Genomic DNA, 18,531 nt, shown 5'->3' with positions numbered 1-18,531 from the left:
TTTTAAGAAAAGGATATTTTTCTTACAGAATTCATTTGTTCTTTATTTTAATAAAATGATTGTATTATTTTATCTCTTCCCTTCCAATCATTAGAGCAAGATATTTTTAAAATTAGATGTACTTGATGCCTCCACCTACATGCAGAGTCAAGATTTTATTTCTACCCAAATAAAAATGTCCTTTTCAAGAAATGTATTTTATTCGTAGGTCAAATGTAAATGGCTCTGTAACCACACACACACTGGCACCAGAGGAAGGTAACTTGGTCAGCTACATTTCACTCTACAAATGAAAAGCGTGTGCTTTTCTCATTAGCAATACCTCATGATTTAGCTGTCTTGGTGCTGTTGAGCATGTTCCATTACTACAGTCTTATAAACATGCCAGCTGATAGGGGACCAGTGGAAGAGTGAGCTCTCCCTTATTGTAGACATGTATTCAGTGCTTACTGTGTGCCAGGTGCTGAGGATTCGAAGAGAGGGAGAAGAAGGTCTCTGCCCTGGAAGACTGGACAGTCTTGTGGAGAGAAAAGCATACAATAAATTGCAACACCAAATTAATATGTGCCAAAATTGAAGCAGGTGTTAGCAGGTAACAGAAATGGATACTTTTTATTGAGCACTTGTTACATGCAAAGAACTTTGCCTCAAATTTCTACAGCAACCAGCAAGTAAAGCATTTTCTCCATTTAAGTATATACTTAAAATGGCACAATTTAAAATTTGGTAGAGATTGAAGAATCTCTTGTCTAAGAGTATGTATGCAAGTAAGTCTACTAACTCCTTTAATCCTACAACTAACACGGTATAAACTTATTTACTCTGTCAGAATTACTTGTTCTCCATGAATATCTTCTTTCCCATCTTGGTGCCTTTACTTGGCTGAGCTCTGTCTCCATTGACAATATTCTCCCTTCCTGGCTCATTTCCTACCCATGCCTCAAGGCATAGCATTAATGCATGAAGCTTTGCCTGGTCTCTCAGGTAAAACCAAGTTTTCTGTCCTTTGAATTCTTCTCTTGGTCATTTATCCCATGCAGCTTTATACCCCGTACCATTGATGAGTGTATACATGGCTTACCTCACCTACTAACTGTAAGATTTGGAGAAAGAAAATTGCATCTTTCCCTTCATTGTGTTCCCCCTTAGACATTACTGTGAAGAAAAATCCTCATTTATTGGGTGAGTCAATGTATCCTGCCAGAAATTTAGAAACTGATAAAAAGCAAATTCTCCTAAAGCCAATCATTTCCAATAACCTCCTCCTAGCACTGTGCATTTCCAGGTTATCTGTAAAATACTGGAGTGAACAAACCTTGTATACCTAGCAATGTAGGTATACAATGCAACAGTGGAACCAGTGTATTTAGGCATAAAGAACATTAGAAATATAAATTTGTTTTGCAGTGACCACTACAGTAATGCTTTAGCACATTTCATACACGTTTTTTTCTAGTGCTGACAATACAATTTTTCTAGTTTAGCCTTTCTTTTACTCTAACTAGGTGCATGGCATGATCTGAGTAGTGATTCCATGTCTCTGAAAACAGAGACGATAACAAACCATCGCTCTCTCTCCTCCTAACAGCTAAAGCGCAAACCTCATAAAACTGGGCAGGGTGATTTCATGCAACATATACATGGATTTTTCATCTCATTTCAACATTTTATAGCACTATTTTGTTGTTAATATAGTTCCCTAAAATGAACTTGCTAGGAAATATTTGCCAGAAATGTTCTAGCATTACAAGAACATGAGCTGGTGCATGTTAAGTAAAAACGTGAAGTTTTCACTGTGGGACAACTAGTTGTTTTAATTTCAATATCACTGCCCGCTGCCTGTCCTGTGGGTTACTCGGAATAAACATGGCACAGTTCTTTCTCCCTAAATGGTTTTTATCTATTTTTATCAAAGAATATACATAATAAGTGATTTAAAATCCTGTGTATGATTAGCTAGTTTCTCTAAGAAAATGTTTTCATAATGCAAGCAGTCTTTGTGAACTAACAAAATTGTATTTATTAGCATCAACTGTCCGCAGCCTTATATTAAGTAACAGATATCATTTACATCTGAGGAATAAAGAAATACTATTCATTGATTTTTGTGTCCACATTATAAAGTTAACACATTAAAAAATACAAGAGATTTTTAACGGGACAAATGCAATTATCGCTGCTCTTTTTTACTACTGAGATATTTACATTGTGTCTAATACTTTTCTTCATTTGCTGATCTATGTATACCTACACCTACATTTCTTCTTTTCCATTTCAGTCATTACACGGGATTCCTGAAACAGATGTTCCCACTGAGCTAGTAGCCCTGAGGTCAGTTTACACTACACAAATGATAACTGATAAGGAAATGATGGGATTAAGCTGTTCAGGGACTTGCAATAACTTAACTATGATAAGAGCAGCTGCCATATCAGTTTTATTAACCCACTAAATCACCACTAATAAATAAGATAATAGCTTTCGTCCATCATGTCTGAAAACCAAGATCCAACTGATCAAAGTCTATAAGAAATTAAAATGTAACTTCAAATCAAACAGTCTACCATGCGCATGAAATCTACTCAACCGTGTTCTCCCCCACTCTGAGTTATTCCGAGCACAGATGGGATACAGGCTCCTTTTGCTCATCATACCCCTAGGGCCTACTCACCCTCAGGATACTCAGCAAAGTGCTTATTAAATAAATAAAGATTAATGGTGGAAGTTTTGGGACACCATGTACTCTATGGTATTATTCTCTACATCTCAAAAACTCTTCAGCACCATGCTTTATACATCAATATAAATATAAATGGATTGATCATTCTTGATATAATACATTTATAACATCAAATAAGCAATATTTACTTTTCATTACTCTTTTGTACCTACAGAATGCTGTATTATTGTTATTTATTCAAAATCTAAATTTAAAAACATCACACAGAAAAACAATCAGGTGTATATTTTTGGCATTGGCTGTAAATAAATTTTAAAAATGCAAAGTCAGTTTTTATCTTGGTGTTGAGATTGGGAAGAATCCACCATTGGAAATATTGGTTTTCTCGGCCAGGAGCATAATAATGGTTAAGGGTGAAGGGAGGGATGGGGAGCTGAGATGCTAATGTTGCCTGCAACTACACTGGCTTTGTCCAAAAAGCACGCTTAGGTTCAATGCTCTAGGGTGAGCCTTTCTGACCTGGAGTGTTAATCTTTAGAGACCTTTTTCCATAACCTTTGGCAACAAAGGCTTCTCATGAGGAACATCTGAATTGCCACTGGAAACAAATCAGTCAGTTTTTAAATGTTTCTGATTTTTGACAATGGGCCCTACCTACCTAGCAATTCTGTCCATTTGTTTTTATGGTTGTTTTTAATGTATCTGTCCTTACAAAATATTTTCTCCCTTCCTTTTGGGTTGAACACATTCTTGGCTCTGCCCATTTTGGACTGACCATTTTAATATCCACTTATGTCAGAACTTAGAGAAACAGAACTTGAAAATAAACACAGAATTCACTCCTATTGTTTCAGAATGTACTAATCATGTCTTTGGTCACCATAGATCAGCACTTCACACACTGTAGAATTTCACACACTAACCAGTAAAATCTGGAAAGTGACATTGTGTCATGGACATTAACAGCACCTAAGGACAGTTTTAGAAGTAGTGGTTCATCTTGTGCCCACAATACAGAAGAATCTTTTGAATCTTTTATGTTAATCATGATCTAAAATAAATTCTGCCTGAGATACCCAAATGAAATTATTGGGCATACTCTAGCATATTCCATAAGAATTTGGCAAAATTTAGAACTTATATTTTAAATGACCATCATTAATATATTTTATTATGTAATCCACAAAATTTAAAATAAATTAATACCCAATTTATTTTTATTTTTGAAATAGTTTAATAAAAATTCAGTAATAATACATTTAGGGTATTGTACTAAACACTATGACAATAAAATAAGTTTTAAAAAATTACTAGTAAAACTGGGAGAAATTATAAATTCTTATTTTTCCAAAATATGCTTACTTCTTCATTTATATTTCTAGTTCATCATTTGTTCATATTTCTACAAACATAAGAATACCTTTAATAAAATGTAAATTTTTAGAATATTAAACATCCATTAGAAATGAGTGTGAAGATAACATGCCAACATATTAAAATGTTTAAGACAAAAATTAAAAGCAGAGAGCAAAATTATGTTCATACTACACATTTGCTTTAATATAAAATATAAATATATCCCAATAAGTATAAAATAATTCAAAATGCCTTATGATTGAGGCTTGAGAAAATGTTGTTAGCTCTTTGAAAAAGAATCCAATATATTAATGAATTTTTAAAACTTAGATCAGAAAAAAAAAAAGTTATACTTTAAAAAACCAAAGTTCAATTAAACGATTCTTGTGTTGATATGACTGATATCAGAAAGCAGTAGGCTTTACTAATTGACAAAGCACAAACTTTAGAGCCAAATAAACATTTATTTAGATGCCAATATAGTTATTTTATAGTATCTGTGTGGGCTTGGGCAAGTCAATAATCTTTAAACTGCAGTTTTCTCATTTGTAAAACACAGGAATTCCAATTTTATCATTGTAAGGATTATGGGGAATGTGTGTATGTAGTTCTCAATAAATAATAACCTTAACAGACTGCTGATACTTGGATGCACTGAGTGATTAATTTCATAGTATTAAAAATAGTAAAGTTGAAACCATATTCATTTCTCCATTCATTCCTATATTTTATTTCTTTTAACATTCACGACAAAACTATGAGATGGATATTTACTGATGAAGAGCTGAACAACTCATCTAGAGTCACACACAGCTCTGTATGGAAGCAGAGAATTAAAGCTTAGACTTGTCCAACTTTAAACTTTATGCTCCTACTAGGCAATGCTGCCTTTTTACATACATCATCTCTCAGGATAAAAATCTAAGGGTATTGCTTGGGAATGTATAAAAACAGGAGAACTACCTGGCTAAGAATAATTACATCAAAGCATTACCAATGACAAAGTACACAAACTTTACATTTTGTCATCTCTCTCAACGTCCTAGTTTACATATGGAAAATTTCTTATTCCTAATGATATCTAAACACCAAACATATAATAGGCAAATTATAAAAGCCAAAACGGCATATCAGGAAGGTAGAAGAAAATTCAAATTGTCATTGTTTACTTCTGGGCTTGTCTACTCTTAGATACCAAACATATCACCCGAAGTCATCACACGTTGTTACAAAAACCTAAATACTGGAGCCTCCCTGTGTCACAAAACACGGGGTTAATGATTCATCCCTAATCTTAAAGTCTCCTTCTAGGATTAATTGACTTTCTCTGCAACCTGCCTGCCTGCCCTCCTGTAGATCCTATGAAGAGGATTTCTCAGCATTGCTTTGCCTCTTCTTCGGTTACCTATCTACTTAAATAGTGACTGATCTTTTCTCCACACACAATCCAGTAGAAATCAAATTCAGTAAAAATTAGCCAGAAAAATTGACTCAGCTTTGGGAAAAAGCTGATTTGATTAGAAGGAAAAATCCAGCATTATCTTTCAATTTGGCATTTTGTCCCTCCTTCTGAGGTCACAATACTGTTAATATTAATTGGAATCAATTAGATAAATACTAACTGATGATCTGTTATGTAGCAGACAACAGATAAAATATGAATGCAAACGAGACAAAGTCTCTGTCCTCAACATACTGTCTGTTGAGTGGAAGAAGTAAGTTAATTGCACATGAAGATAGGTTCCCGCAGATTGCTGTGAGAGTACAAAGAAAGAATCTAAAATCAATCAAGGGGCTAAGAAAAGAGTCTGAAGAAGAGATGGTTCACGGGATATTCTTTTAAATGTATGATATTTCAGCACACCCAGAGGGCAAATACCATGCTCGATGGAGGAAGAGAGCATACACAAAGGAGTGACCATTGAGGGTGAAGCAATGGGTAATAGGACAATAATTTGGGGAGAGCACAGGCTTCATGCTGAGAAATAAGAAAGGAGATTATAAGATAGGAAAATGGGTTGGGACTAAATCATAATAGACCTTGAATGTCAAGGTGATAAAAATTTGTCTTTCCTAGTAGACATTATGAGCTGGCGAAAGTTTCTGAGCATGAGAGAGGCAGGATTGAATCTGAATTTTAGGTCGGTTTGGGGAAAAGTGTTTTGAATGGACTGGAAAGACTGAGTCAAGGCCAGGTTACGAAAGTAAAGATGAAGACAGACAGGTTCAAGAGAAGCCCAAAGAGAAGGACCTCTGTTTTGGCAAGTGACTAAGCCTGAGCTGGGTAACAGTCTCCACTAGTCACATGTGGGTACTGACCACTTGAAACGGGACTAGTCTGAGTTGAGATGTGTGCTGGAAGTGTAAAATACACGTTGGATCTCAAAAACTTAGCAGAAAAGAGCATAAAATATCTCATTAATAATGTTTATTTTAATTACATGGTAATTAAATGTTCTGGATATGTTGGATTAAATGAAACATGAAAATCAATTTTATCTGTTCCTTTTTTACTCTTTTAATGTGACTACTAGAATGTTTTCAACTATGTGGCTGCATTTTACTTCCCTGGACAGTGCTGAACTGGATTTTAGGGCAGAAGGAGACACTGCACAGACTGAAAAATGAGGTAGGGAAGGGAAGACGACCTGGCAGGGCTGTGCCGGGGAAGCCATCCGGGAAGTTTTATGTATGTATTTATTTTAAGAGGACATTTTCAGTAGGTTCAAATGCTAGACAGGCACCAAGGAAGATGCGCAATAGTAAAAACGAGACACTGGGTTTTTGTTATGGCTGGTAAAGAAATGACTAGAACAGAGGCATGTGATTCACACTAGGGGAAGGGAGCAGATAGCTACCCTTTCAAGAATTAGCAAAGACAAAAATAACTAATTAAAAAGAACAGTGTAGAGGTTTGAGATAATTTTATTTTCATCAACATCAAAGAGATCTGGATATGTTTGTAAGCAGAAGGAAAGGAAAAACTAAAAACTGAAAAGAGCAAATAAGTGATGGACAAAAACCTATAACTGCAGGTTGTACAGAGATTGACACAAATGAAAAAACAGCTAAAGTTACCAAGAGGAGGGATATACGACACCTCATTCATGCTTATATTTACACTAAGAGATGACCAAAGAGGTCATTTCAGGCACGTTATTTTTCTTCAAGGAGAAAGAGGAGACTCTAAAAATTATCAGACAACCAGAGGAAGAACCTGAACCTTGCTTCAACCCCTGGCTTTGGCCTTGCTCTTCAGAGTGGGAATTCCGTTTGCTCACTTATTTAAATACATACATCTGCCCTTCTTGACACTGGTGCCTTTGGGAGTGGCTTTAAGGTTATGAAAGTGATTTATTTGAGTTATTTCATCAGAAAAACTATTATGATTTTTCTGTCAATTTTGCTTTTAAAATATTACCTGAAAGTCCACTCATTTTTCTTTTTAGTTCTTACAATTGGTAAATGTCTGCTTCATCGAGAAGAAAATACCTGGTTCTATTCACCAATACAGACAATACCTATTTGACATTGTGTCAGTCTTCATGCACAAGGTATCACATGTACTAGTCTGATACATGCTTATTGACATGTCTTACTTTGAATGGCCTCTTGTTCCAAGTCGCCGTGTTGTTAAGAGGGGAAATTTCTGGCGAATGGTCTAAAAGGAAAATCAATTACTTTAGTTTTTAGAAAGTGTATGGTTCTACTTCAGATCACCCATCACTAATTAATTCTAGAAAATAAATGTTGAACTTCAAGTACAAATTGTCTCAATATCCAAGGCACGTTTTACTTTATCAACTTAGTGGGAAGACTTGAGTTTCTCTACAGTAATTCTATCTAGAGGTTTATCCACATTAAATATCCATCTCCAACCCTGGAGGGACACATGAAACTTTTTCTGCTTTACAGCATCTCCACAGCAGTGTTTTAAAATTTTTCTTTTCTATGTTTCTTTCTCTAAACTTGCAAAAAAAATTAACATCTGATTAAAGAACATAAATCTTTTCTACATAAAGCAGGGGTTTTAATCTGGATTATAGGAGATCCACACTGATCTTCTAAAGGCTTCAGGGCAAACTAGCAAACTATGGATGTGTTCACGTCTTGGGAACTGGTCTTGTAGTTTCTATCAGATTCTCAGGATGTTTCACGACCCCCCTAACAGATAAGAATTACTGCCATAAGGGGGACTCATAAAATAATAATGCTAAAATGGACATTAAAAATTGTCTTATCCAACCTCCTTATTTTATAGAATGAGTAAGCAAGCAGTAAGCAGAGCTCTGAAGAGATTAAATGCGTTTAAGAAGGTCTCACATGAATTAGTCACAGCCTCGGCTGGAGCCTAACTCACTGGCTGACCATGTTCACCACTCTCATAAATAAGTTTCTTTAAAGTAAGTTGATAAACCATTTTATTTAAAAAAAAACTGAGAGGCCGAACCATAGTATTCATTATTTTCTGGGCAATGAGTCCCTCTACAGGCTAGAACTTGGATTTCAGTTTAAGTAAGATACAATGTTTGAGACTTAATTAAGCTTCCTGCAGTTTTTCCGGCACATCTTAGGTTCTTAGGCCATCAAGTATAAGAATCTCAAAGAACAAGACTTTCACAAGGTACTGATAGTGCTTCCTGATTTTCAAAATGAGATCCACATATATAAATATAGTAATGTCGGTTCTATAGATTCCCATCCTAGACATACAATTTGGGTAGAAAGAAATGTATAAAAATGAGAGAAATTTAATCAATCCTGTAACATCTTAGAGTCAGAGTGAAGTAGAGAATTAGGAGATCTATAATATTTATGTAATAGAATAAAAAAATCTGTTAAAAAACTCTTATACTTGGACTCACTAAATAAGAAACATAATAATCAATTGCATCACCAAGATACTTGTCACCTCCACTTAATTTTGCTTCTCAATACAGTCCAGACGACATTCTTTAATATATTCCTTTCTGAAAGCAAATGTCACTGCTCAAATGCAGTTTCCTGTAAGGTCACATTAAACCTTCAGAGAGGTAGGGTTCTAACATTTGGAATATATAGTTGTTCAAGGTAAAACATATAGTAGGTAAAATCAAAGTAAGATGTGTAACAGTTCCAGATACAGCTCTTAAAAGACTTCGTTTATGCTTGAGATATACATTTTTTAATATTCTATATGAAAACTTGTTCAGATGAATTTGTTTCCATCCTCTCTGTCTCACATGTCTTTAACTGTAAGGTAGTAGAGCCAATATGTGTCACTTACCTTTCCAAAGGTGGCTGCACAGGCTGGCTCCAATTTCTCTTTTCTGCAGAAATCTAAATAGTGCGCATAAAGGATGCACCGTGGTAAACAAACTCCTTCACATACAATGTAATTCTCTTCAAGCCTAAGACAAAAGGCAAAAGGTCAAATCAAACATTCTGTTTATTTCTCCTTTCCATTCCCCTTTCATATTTATTTAATGTCCATTTTTGAATAGATGCTTTATACAAATGAGTTCACGAGTAGACATATTCTGGGTATTACTCAAAATAAGATCATAAATTAATGTCATAAGTGCAAGAACCCCAATGAACACCTGTTAATGCAGTTAAAATAATATGGCTAACATAAAACCACTCCTCCCTGGTCAACAGCCTAAAGAACAGGTCTTATTTCTATGTATTGTAAATCCTCACTGTTCTTGGAGTTTGTTCTGTGAGATACAATTAATAGTGAAATTGAAAATGATGGGGGTTTTTTAAAAAGAACATTCTCAATGCGAAAAGGCTGCCAGGCTTCAGGACGGCAAATGTCTACAATCATTTGTTGTTATGCACAAACTAGTTCTGAACCTGAATAGTTAGGGAAGCACGGTGGTGCATGTATTTGGAAAATACCTAAGGGTAAACTCACTTCACTTAAGTCCAGAATGGTACTGATCTATTTTTATCCTACACCTTAACTGTGAGCAGTACTGTAATTACCTGAAATATCCTCCACATTTGAAACACTATGTAATTCTCTATAGATACCTCTAAATATGATATAAATTAAGCTTTATATTACAAATACAATAACACAAACTTTGAAAATTTAGAGGTAATTCTATTGTTTGGATGTCTATAATTGCAATTAAACACACTTTATATAAATGTAAAGATATATATTTAAAGGTTACAAATCTCTGAACAGCAATCTAGAAATCAGAACTTGTAGATTCTATTTCCAGTTTTTCTGACAATTCAGGAGGTTATTTTGGCTAAAACTTACCAAATTTATGCATATTAAATTCAGAATTACTACTATATAAGAACAATGCAATACAAACTACCCATTTAGATTAAAATTGAGTGGAACTCTTTAAGATCTTTGATTTAACATATTCCCAATGTACATGAGATAAAAGGTAAAGGATATGTTCTCTAACCAGGTAAAGCATCAGACATCTATTTTGCTACAAAGAAGGAAAAAAAGAAGCAAACCCAAGTAAGATTTGCATACATAAAAACAAACACCTAGTTGACAGTGAAAATTGGAGTTACTCAATCAGACTTTTCACTTTAACTTTCTGTTCTAATTTTTACCATCCTCAATATCATCTATAACCTTAAGGGAAAATTCTTAAAATATAAATAACTCACTTAGGTTTTTAAAAATATATATATCACTTTTGAAGGGAGAAGGTGTGGAATATTTAAATGAAAATCACTGAGAAACACACAAGTATTTTAAAATTATGTGTTAATGACATGCATATAATGCCCACTTTTCACCGGCTGTTTTGATGTTGTAGGTATTGCTTTTGTCTTCAAAACTGAGCAATTGTAGGCATAAGTACAATACTAATTTGGAGTATAACTTCCTACTTTAATTGTAAGGTATTCATATTTACAAATAAACAGAAGTTTGTCTTTATTCATTCAATTTGAACTGACAAAAAGAAACTGATCATTTGAAAGACCTCCATAATATAACTAAAATCAAAACACTTTTGTCCTAGTTATCCTAATGAAATAGTTGTATCCTAAATATTCCAGATTATTAGCTCAATTATTTACTGCTCTGGTTGGTGTATTCTTAACCAGTAAGTGTGACATCAACTTCATAGTTAAACCATAACTTTAGAAGATCACTGGTTTATATTTTAAATATTTGAAAGAGTATATAATTATAAAAACAGTATATAAAACTGTAATTTAATGTTATAATAAATTTTTTTAAATTACTAATTTTTATGATTTTTTTGCATTTTCCTAAAATGTAGATAATACTTTACATATAAACAGATTATGTAACTTATCAGTGGATAGAACTTTTTACTTACTAGCTTATTATTTGGAATTTGGGAGAAAATATATACTCCTATTTCTTCACACTTTGAGGGGAAGTTTAATGTGATGTTTTACTTTAGATCCCTTTTCCTTTTAGATCAATATTACACAATGTTTTCTATATAGAGTATACTGATAAATCATTGGTATTAATAGATTTTACACAAAATCCAATTTTGATATTTTACTATAATAAATCATATATGACAGGTGCTATAAAAACAATAGAACATCTATTTAAGTTACTAGCAATATCTTAACTGATTTTTCTATTTCTTCTATTTCGAATATATTTCACCTTATGGCTAGTGCACCATTTTTAAATTTGCCCTTTTATAGATAAAGGCAATGTTAAAATCCTCATCCTTCCAAATTATTTTTAAGAATCATATTTTATAAACACAAAACTACCAAATAACAAATATACAGGAGCAAACTGATTTCATGTTAAGCAAATAAGTCATAAAAACATCCATTATTGCTTACATTTGAATGAATTATAGTTTTAGTCAATAATGAAGAACATGATGTGGTTTTATTTGTATTGTAGTTCCTTTTTCATCAGCACCAAAATATGTCTCTCTGCCAAATATTCAGTGAAAAAAAATTGGAATAAATTTCTAATTGGTCTTTTAAACTTCTCACAAAAAGTTTAAAAAGGGAGAAGCAAAGTGAGAAAAGCAAAGATTCTGAAGATACTGACTTTTAAAACTCAACAGGTGCTTAAGTGTACCCCGGGGTCGGGGGGGGGGTGGGAATCTTACCACTGCAGGGTCAGCTGTGTCTGCTTCTTCTTATCCTTCATAATCTGCGTGATGGTTTTCTTCTGACACAGGTGTGGGTCTGCTGCTTTGGTTTTGCTGTCGCGACTGTCCGAATCCTCTTCTTCAGAGGAAAAGCTGCCATTGCTTAAATGCATTTCTGGTTGCAATTTGAAAAGATGATACAGGAAATCAGAACATAAAATCAATTGAGTAGCCTCTTAATGTACCTTTGCGTCTAACGGGGTGGCCTATGGGGGGTTGGGAGGACACCTATGTGAAGTCCCTTAATTTCTAGTTAAGAAATACTTCCCTGGGGGAAATACAAAGATCCGAACAGAACATTCTACATATTTGTATGTTTGCGGTGTGTTTATAACTTTTTTTATTGAATGCCTTTTTTAGACTATATCAATCCCGATTCCAATCAGATCCCCGAGGGAGCAGAGCAGAGCACTCACCTGATTTAACTCCCATCCGCAGCTCTGAGTCCTCTTCCTTCTCTCTGCTGCCCAGCGCGCCTCTGGGCTGCGCTTCAGCCGCCAGGTACACCCTTTCCTGGGGGTAAACGAGCAAGCCTTTGCCCAGGAGCTGCACGCAACACTCGTCCTGGACGTCGGAGGAAACTTGGGGCGAAGGCTGAGCCTGCGGAAAGGCGTTTTCCAGCTCCGGGACCTTGGCCATCCTCCTGGCCACGGGAGACCTGGGCACCGTCGGCGCCGGCTCCCGGTGGAGCCTCCAGCTTGGGGCGGGGCGGGGCGGGGCGGGGCTGGGGACCTGGGCTACAGGGGCGGGGGCCTCCGGCTCGGGATCCCCGCGGCGGCGTGGAGAAGGAAAGCTTTGCACAGGTACAGCTCAGATCGCCCCGGGAACCAGGTGGGCCGAGGCGGGACTGCCTTTCTCCACCTGTCTGCGGTCCTGACTGATGCACAACTCGAAACTGGCATCCTCACCTGCGCGCGTCTCACCAGAGTAATGGAGTCCCATTCCCCACATCTCCTTCTCCCTCTTTCCCCCCTTTTTCTCAGCTTGCGCTGGGCCCAAGGACACTTCTCATGCCAGAAGCTCCCAGAAAGATCAGAAAAGATCCACTCACGGTCTTCTCGGGGGGAAGAGCAGATGTCCGCGTCCCTACACTCGGGAGGCACAAACGCCGCGCCGCCTAGCAGCCTTGAGAGTAAGCCCCGGCCGGGAAGAGGAGGACCCCAGAGCAGCGTTCAGTTCTGCACGACCCGGGCAGGGCTTATTTATTCCCGGGGCAATCCTAGGGGTTGGTGAGGGCTCTCCTCCGTGACTCGGGGGACAGACACCATCGCAGCGCACGTGTCCCGACTGCCCTGCTCGCGGGTGCGCAAGCACTCAGAATCCCAGGCCTCACTTTCCCAGAGATTCTGGCCTTGAGCTTGGAGGAAAAGGTGCATTCGCTCCTACTGACAGTAGTTTGTGATTTAAACACATCCCGGCGGATTCCTCATCTTTTACACGTCTGGGTAGTGCAATGGACATTTGTTGAAATGAAAATGAAATCACAGTATTTCATTTTCAATCCAAAATGGCAAGGGTCACACATGTTGAATATGATAATGTGTGCTCCTTTTAAGACAGAGAAATTAGTAAAGACTTGGGGTGACTGTTGTCTGCCACATAATTTTTCATTTCATCATCTGTTCTTTTGACAACTAAACGCCTAGCACTGTCCAAAAAGATCAAAGATCTTCTTTCGATTCACATTGCCTCACCGCAAGCCACAGCCTGTCATGCTCTCTTGGAATATTAGAAAGAGAAAACACCCCTGAACTTGAATTTAATGTTACTACATTATATCAAAATTTAACATGGAAGAAAACAAAATGAGACCCAAGGTGGTAGACGGCTGAAGGGTGAATTATGGGTACAAGTAATACAGCCTAAGAGCATTACCTGGCCTGCGCAGCCAGGATTATGGGTGTATTTACATCTTTCCCATTTTTCAGCACCACTTGTTGAGAAGGCATTACCTCTCTGTCTAAGACTTGCTCCTTACCTACCTCCAGCAGCTGGGCTCAGGCTGGAGCCAGCCACCCATCCAGGCACCCAAAGGTCTGAAACTGCACTCCCCCCCAGGGACAGCTCTGCATATGGATCTCTACCCAAGCCCCCAAAAGCCTCGGAACTTTCTCAGGCAGCGGGTCTTAGATCTATAATACTAAAGTTTAGAATTTTTCCACTTTACAAAGACACCCTCAGACTCATTCTATAAAGGGAGTTCCAACGATTAACTCTGTGTACGTGAAAGTTCTGCCCACTAAGATCACATAATCAAAAGAGCAACATTAGAAAAATACTGAGATTTATTCTTGAATTTTAAAAAAGTTGGCAGTTGCCTTAATTCTAAGTAAACCGTTTGCCTAACAAAATAATCTGTAAGCTCTTTGTGCTTCTAGCTGCAAATAGAAATTAAATAGACGTGTAACAAGAGGTTGAATCAGTACTCAGAAACTTCCAACACAAAAAAGCGCAGGACCAGAGGCGTCGCTGGTGAATTACACCAAGTGTTTAGAGGAGAATTAATGCCAATCCTCCCTAAACTTATGAGAAGCAGTGAAAGCAGCGCTCGAAATGGGGACTAGGGATCTGTTGTCATTCTCAATTGCCATTTGTGATTAATATAATTAATATGAGCCCAAGAGACCAAAGTTTTAGAGATATGTGGTGATAAACAAGTTATAAGATCCTAGGCAGGAAAATAAAAAAATAAGTAAAATAATAATAATAATAATAATAATAGGAGACAACCTCTTAAAATAGTGATTCATATATTATGTTTTTTGTATTTCCTTTAAGAAATTTTTTACATCATTTACTCAGGGAGAAAAATCTTATAAATATACTCACATATATACATACAAAATTCTGCATGCAATTTGACTGATCCTAAGAATATCTGAAAAAAATTACTCTGTTTTAAGAAAAAAGCACAGTGGTATCTGAGAAAGGAGATTCTTGAAGTTCCCAAAGTAAAGGGGAAAGGAAAAAGGATTTGAAGTCAGATGAACTCATTATCATTGTGAAGGGCCACTTAACCTTTCAGTTCTTTCTCTCTCTAAACTGGAAAATTTAGTACCTGTCTGTAGCAGACCGTGGCTGCTCTGCCCAGATCCCCTAGGATCCCTCTCACATTTTCTGACACCGTTCTCCCAGCTTCTGCCCCTTTTTTTTTTTTGGCAGGAACCAGCTTCAACAGCGCTACCTGAGAGCACCTGAGACTCTTTGGAGGAAGTGCCTTGGTTACCAGACCACCAAGGTCCACAGACAGAGAAAGTCCACGTGACTCAGTGTTTATATTCCGCCTTGGTAGCCCTTAGCCCCTGACTGATGAGTAGGGAGAATAAAAGCCAAGTTCACTGATCTCATGGGGGATACATTGAGGTTGCCAATTTACACTCCAGAGCCTCTCTGTGAGATCAAGCTGAAGCATCTCCTCCTAGACAATCCTTGAAATCCCACCTTTGTTTGGCTTCATCCTTTCCTCTGTCCTGCTATCCCTATTACCTTCCCTGCTTCTCCTAGAAACAAACGCTTCTTTAAAAATCACCTTTGGAAATGACTACTTGACTCAAATTGTGCTGAAATAAGACATCACAATATAGGGTTTATTAAGAATTAAATGAAATAAAGAAAAATCTTATACAGTACCTGGAACAGTAAGCTCTCAGGAAAAGGTATCTAATGTTTTTATTCCGTAGATCCTTTCTAGTGCTCATAGACAAGGAAAGGAGTGTTCTCTTTTCAGGGCAGAAAGATTCGGAGGGATATCTTTCTCTTTGCTTAGACTATTTCTGGGCTTAGTATGAGCTGGAGTGATCGTATTCTATGAAATTTTCTTCTGTGAAAGCTCCTATTTCCTCTAATTTTTCCTGTTTGCCAACAATACTTTTTAAATGTAGAAAGTATTTTTTTATTCTGCCTTCAGGTAATACTTTTCACGTTGTTGCTGTTGACAAGGAGGACATTCCTGAGAGATGTTCTAAATTAATTACAGTGGCCAGAGAGTGAAAGAAAGAAACAGAACAGTTAGCCTGTTGATAGCTGGACCAGCTAACCAAAGACTGCTCATATTCCTATATGCGTTTGTCAGTTGGAACTTCTGGATTAACTTCCAGATAGCTGTTTCCTCAATTATTCAAAAGAGAATAGCCAGGTGCCTCTGAACCCCAGGAGCCTCAGCATGTTTATTCATAAACTTTCCAGATTACTGGCCCCCCAATCCAAAGGAGCCACTCTTCCTCCTTGCGGGCTCTGCGCCTGTCCCAGAGCTGACCCGGCTTCACTTTTGCCTATAGCTACTGTAAATTCTCTCAGACGACTTGGCTTACCTGTTTCTTTCCCTTCCCCTGCCCTCCTGCAGCAGGTACAAAAATGCCTACAAACTCTGGGACCACAGACATACAGGGTTTTCCACCGAGCAATTCTGCAGTTGGTTCAGACTTCATGCTCCAAGTCTGGTCTTTTTAGCCAGCGTGTTTGGCTCAACAAAACTTTTCTTTAAAAAGACTTCAGCCGTGGCAGTTAAATTTTGCTTTAACACTGCTTGAAATAAAAACACAGTCAATTATGAACCTAAAAACAGAATCCCAAAGTACATAAAGCAAATACTGATTTTTCCTAAAGGGCCAAGACCATTCAGTAGGGAAAAGATAGTCTTTTCAACTAATGTTGCTGAAAGAATTGAATATCCACATACAAGAGAAACCTCCTCCACATGAATTTGAAACTTTCCTTCATAATATATATAAAAATTACCTCAAAATGGATCAAAGATTAAATATAAGAGCTACACTTCTACAACTCTTAGAAGGACACTGGGGTAAATTTTCTCATGACCCTGGTTTAGGCAAATATTTCTTAAATGTGATGCCAAAAGCACAAGCAACAAGTAAAAAAATGGATGACCTGAACTCCATTAGAAGGTGTGCAACAAGGACACGGTCACCGAAATGGAAAGACAACCCAGAGGATAGCAGAATATTTGCGCATCGGCTATCTGATTAGGGTCTATTGACCAGAATAGATGAAGAATTCTTAGAATTCAACACTAAAATGATAACAGACAAATTTTAAAATGAACAAAACATTTGAACAAGTATTTCTTCAAAGAAAATAAACAAATGACCAATAAGAACATGGAAAGATGTTCAATATCATTTGGACTAAGGACATGCAAATCAAAACCACAATGAGATAGCATTCCACTGGGATTTATAATTTTAAAAAAGAAAGAGAAAATAAGTGTTGGTGACAATGTGGAGAAATTAGAAGCTTCATACACTGCTGGTGGGGATGTAAAATGGTGCAGTAAATGTCACGAGAATTTTTACTACTCTGCAGTAAGAGCAGTTCCTCAGAAAGTTACTGTAAATATAGAATTATCATATGACGCAGTAATTCTATTCTTAAGTATATGCCCAAGAGAACTGAAAACATACGTTTACATAAAAACTTGCACACAAATGCTTATAGCAGCAGTATGCATAATGGTCGTGGTAAATACAACCCATATGCCCATCAACTGTTGAATAAATACAATGTAGTGTAGCCATTAAAAAAGAATATTATTCAACCATAAACAATAATGAAGTATTGATATATGCTACCATATGAGTGAACCTTGAAAACATTATGCTAAGTGAATGAAGCCAAATATAAACCTCATATGATTCCGTTTACATAAAGTGTCCACAATAAGCAAGTTTATAAAGATCAAAAGTAGATTAATGACTGCAAGAGGCTAGAGGTAGTGGAGAGTGACTGTTTAATAAATACAGGATTTCTTCTTGGGGTAATAAAAATGTTGTGGAATTAGTGGTAATGGTTGCACAATATTGTGAATATGCTAAAAATCACTGAATTATACACTTTGAAATAGTTAAAATGGTGACTTTTATCTCAATGAAGAAAAATGTTTTAAAAAAGCAGAAATTTAAAAAATGCACAGCGTAACAACCTAAGATAAGCAAGGCTAAGAGCTGCTGTCCAACATTCAGTGTACAGCAAGCCTGTTCCCACTATTGTTCTAGGCCGATCAAGAAAAGCTGTGAACTGCCCTGGCTGGTGTGGCTCAGTGGTTGAGTGCCGGCCCGCAAGTCAAAGTGTTGCCAGTTTGATTCCCCGTCGGAGCACCTGCCTGGGTTGTGGGCCAGGTTCTCAGCTGGGGGTGCGAGAGGCAACCACACATTAATGTTTCTCTCCCTCTCTTTCTCCCTGCCTTCTCCTCTCTAAAAAATAAATAAATGAAATCTTGAAAAAAAGTTGTAAACAGCAACATCAGACACAAAATGACAATTCACAAAATGACTCAAGAAAAAGATGGAGACAAGTCAACACAAGATTTTCTTAAAAGATATACTAAAATGATCCCTAAGAGGAAATGTTTTCCTT

General features: G+C 36.8%; 1 protein-coding gene across 1 annotated transcript in view; it reads right to left on the bottom strand.

The window, feature by feature from the left end:
- RFX6 (regulatory factor X6) overlaps nt 1-12,798 on the bottom strand; it is a 52,365-nt gene extending 39,567 nt beyond the window's left edge. The window contains exons 1-4 of the mRNA XM_024552155.3: nt 12,576-12,798; nt 12,118-12,274; nt 9,303-9,426; nt 7,636-7,697 (exon numbers count right to left, since the gene is read on the bottom strand). Of these exons, the coding sequence (XP_024407923.2) occupies nt 7,636-7,697; nt 9,303-9,426; nt 12,118-12,274; nt 12,576-12,798 (566 nt within the window). The remainder of the gene's footprint in view (nt 1-7,635; nt 7,698-9,302; nt 9,427-12,117; nt 12,275-12,575) is intronic.
- Nucleotides 12,799-18,531: the final 5,733 nt, after the last annotated feature.

This window comes from Desmodus rotundus, chromosome 11 (assembly GCF_022682495.2).
Source record: "Desmodus rotundus isolate HL8 chromosome 11, HLdesRot8A.1, whole genome shotgun sequence".
In the NCBI taxonomy this organism is placed as follows: domain Eukaryota; kingdom Metazoa; phylum Chordata; class Mammalia; order Chiroptera; family Phyllostomidae; genus Desmodus; species Desmodus rotundus.
Note: the sequence above shows the minus strand (reverse complement) of the source record. Positions and strands in the feature narration are given on the sequence as shown.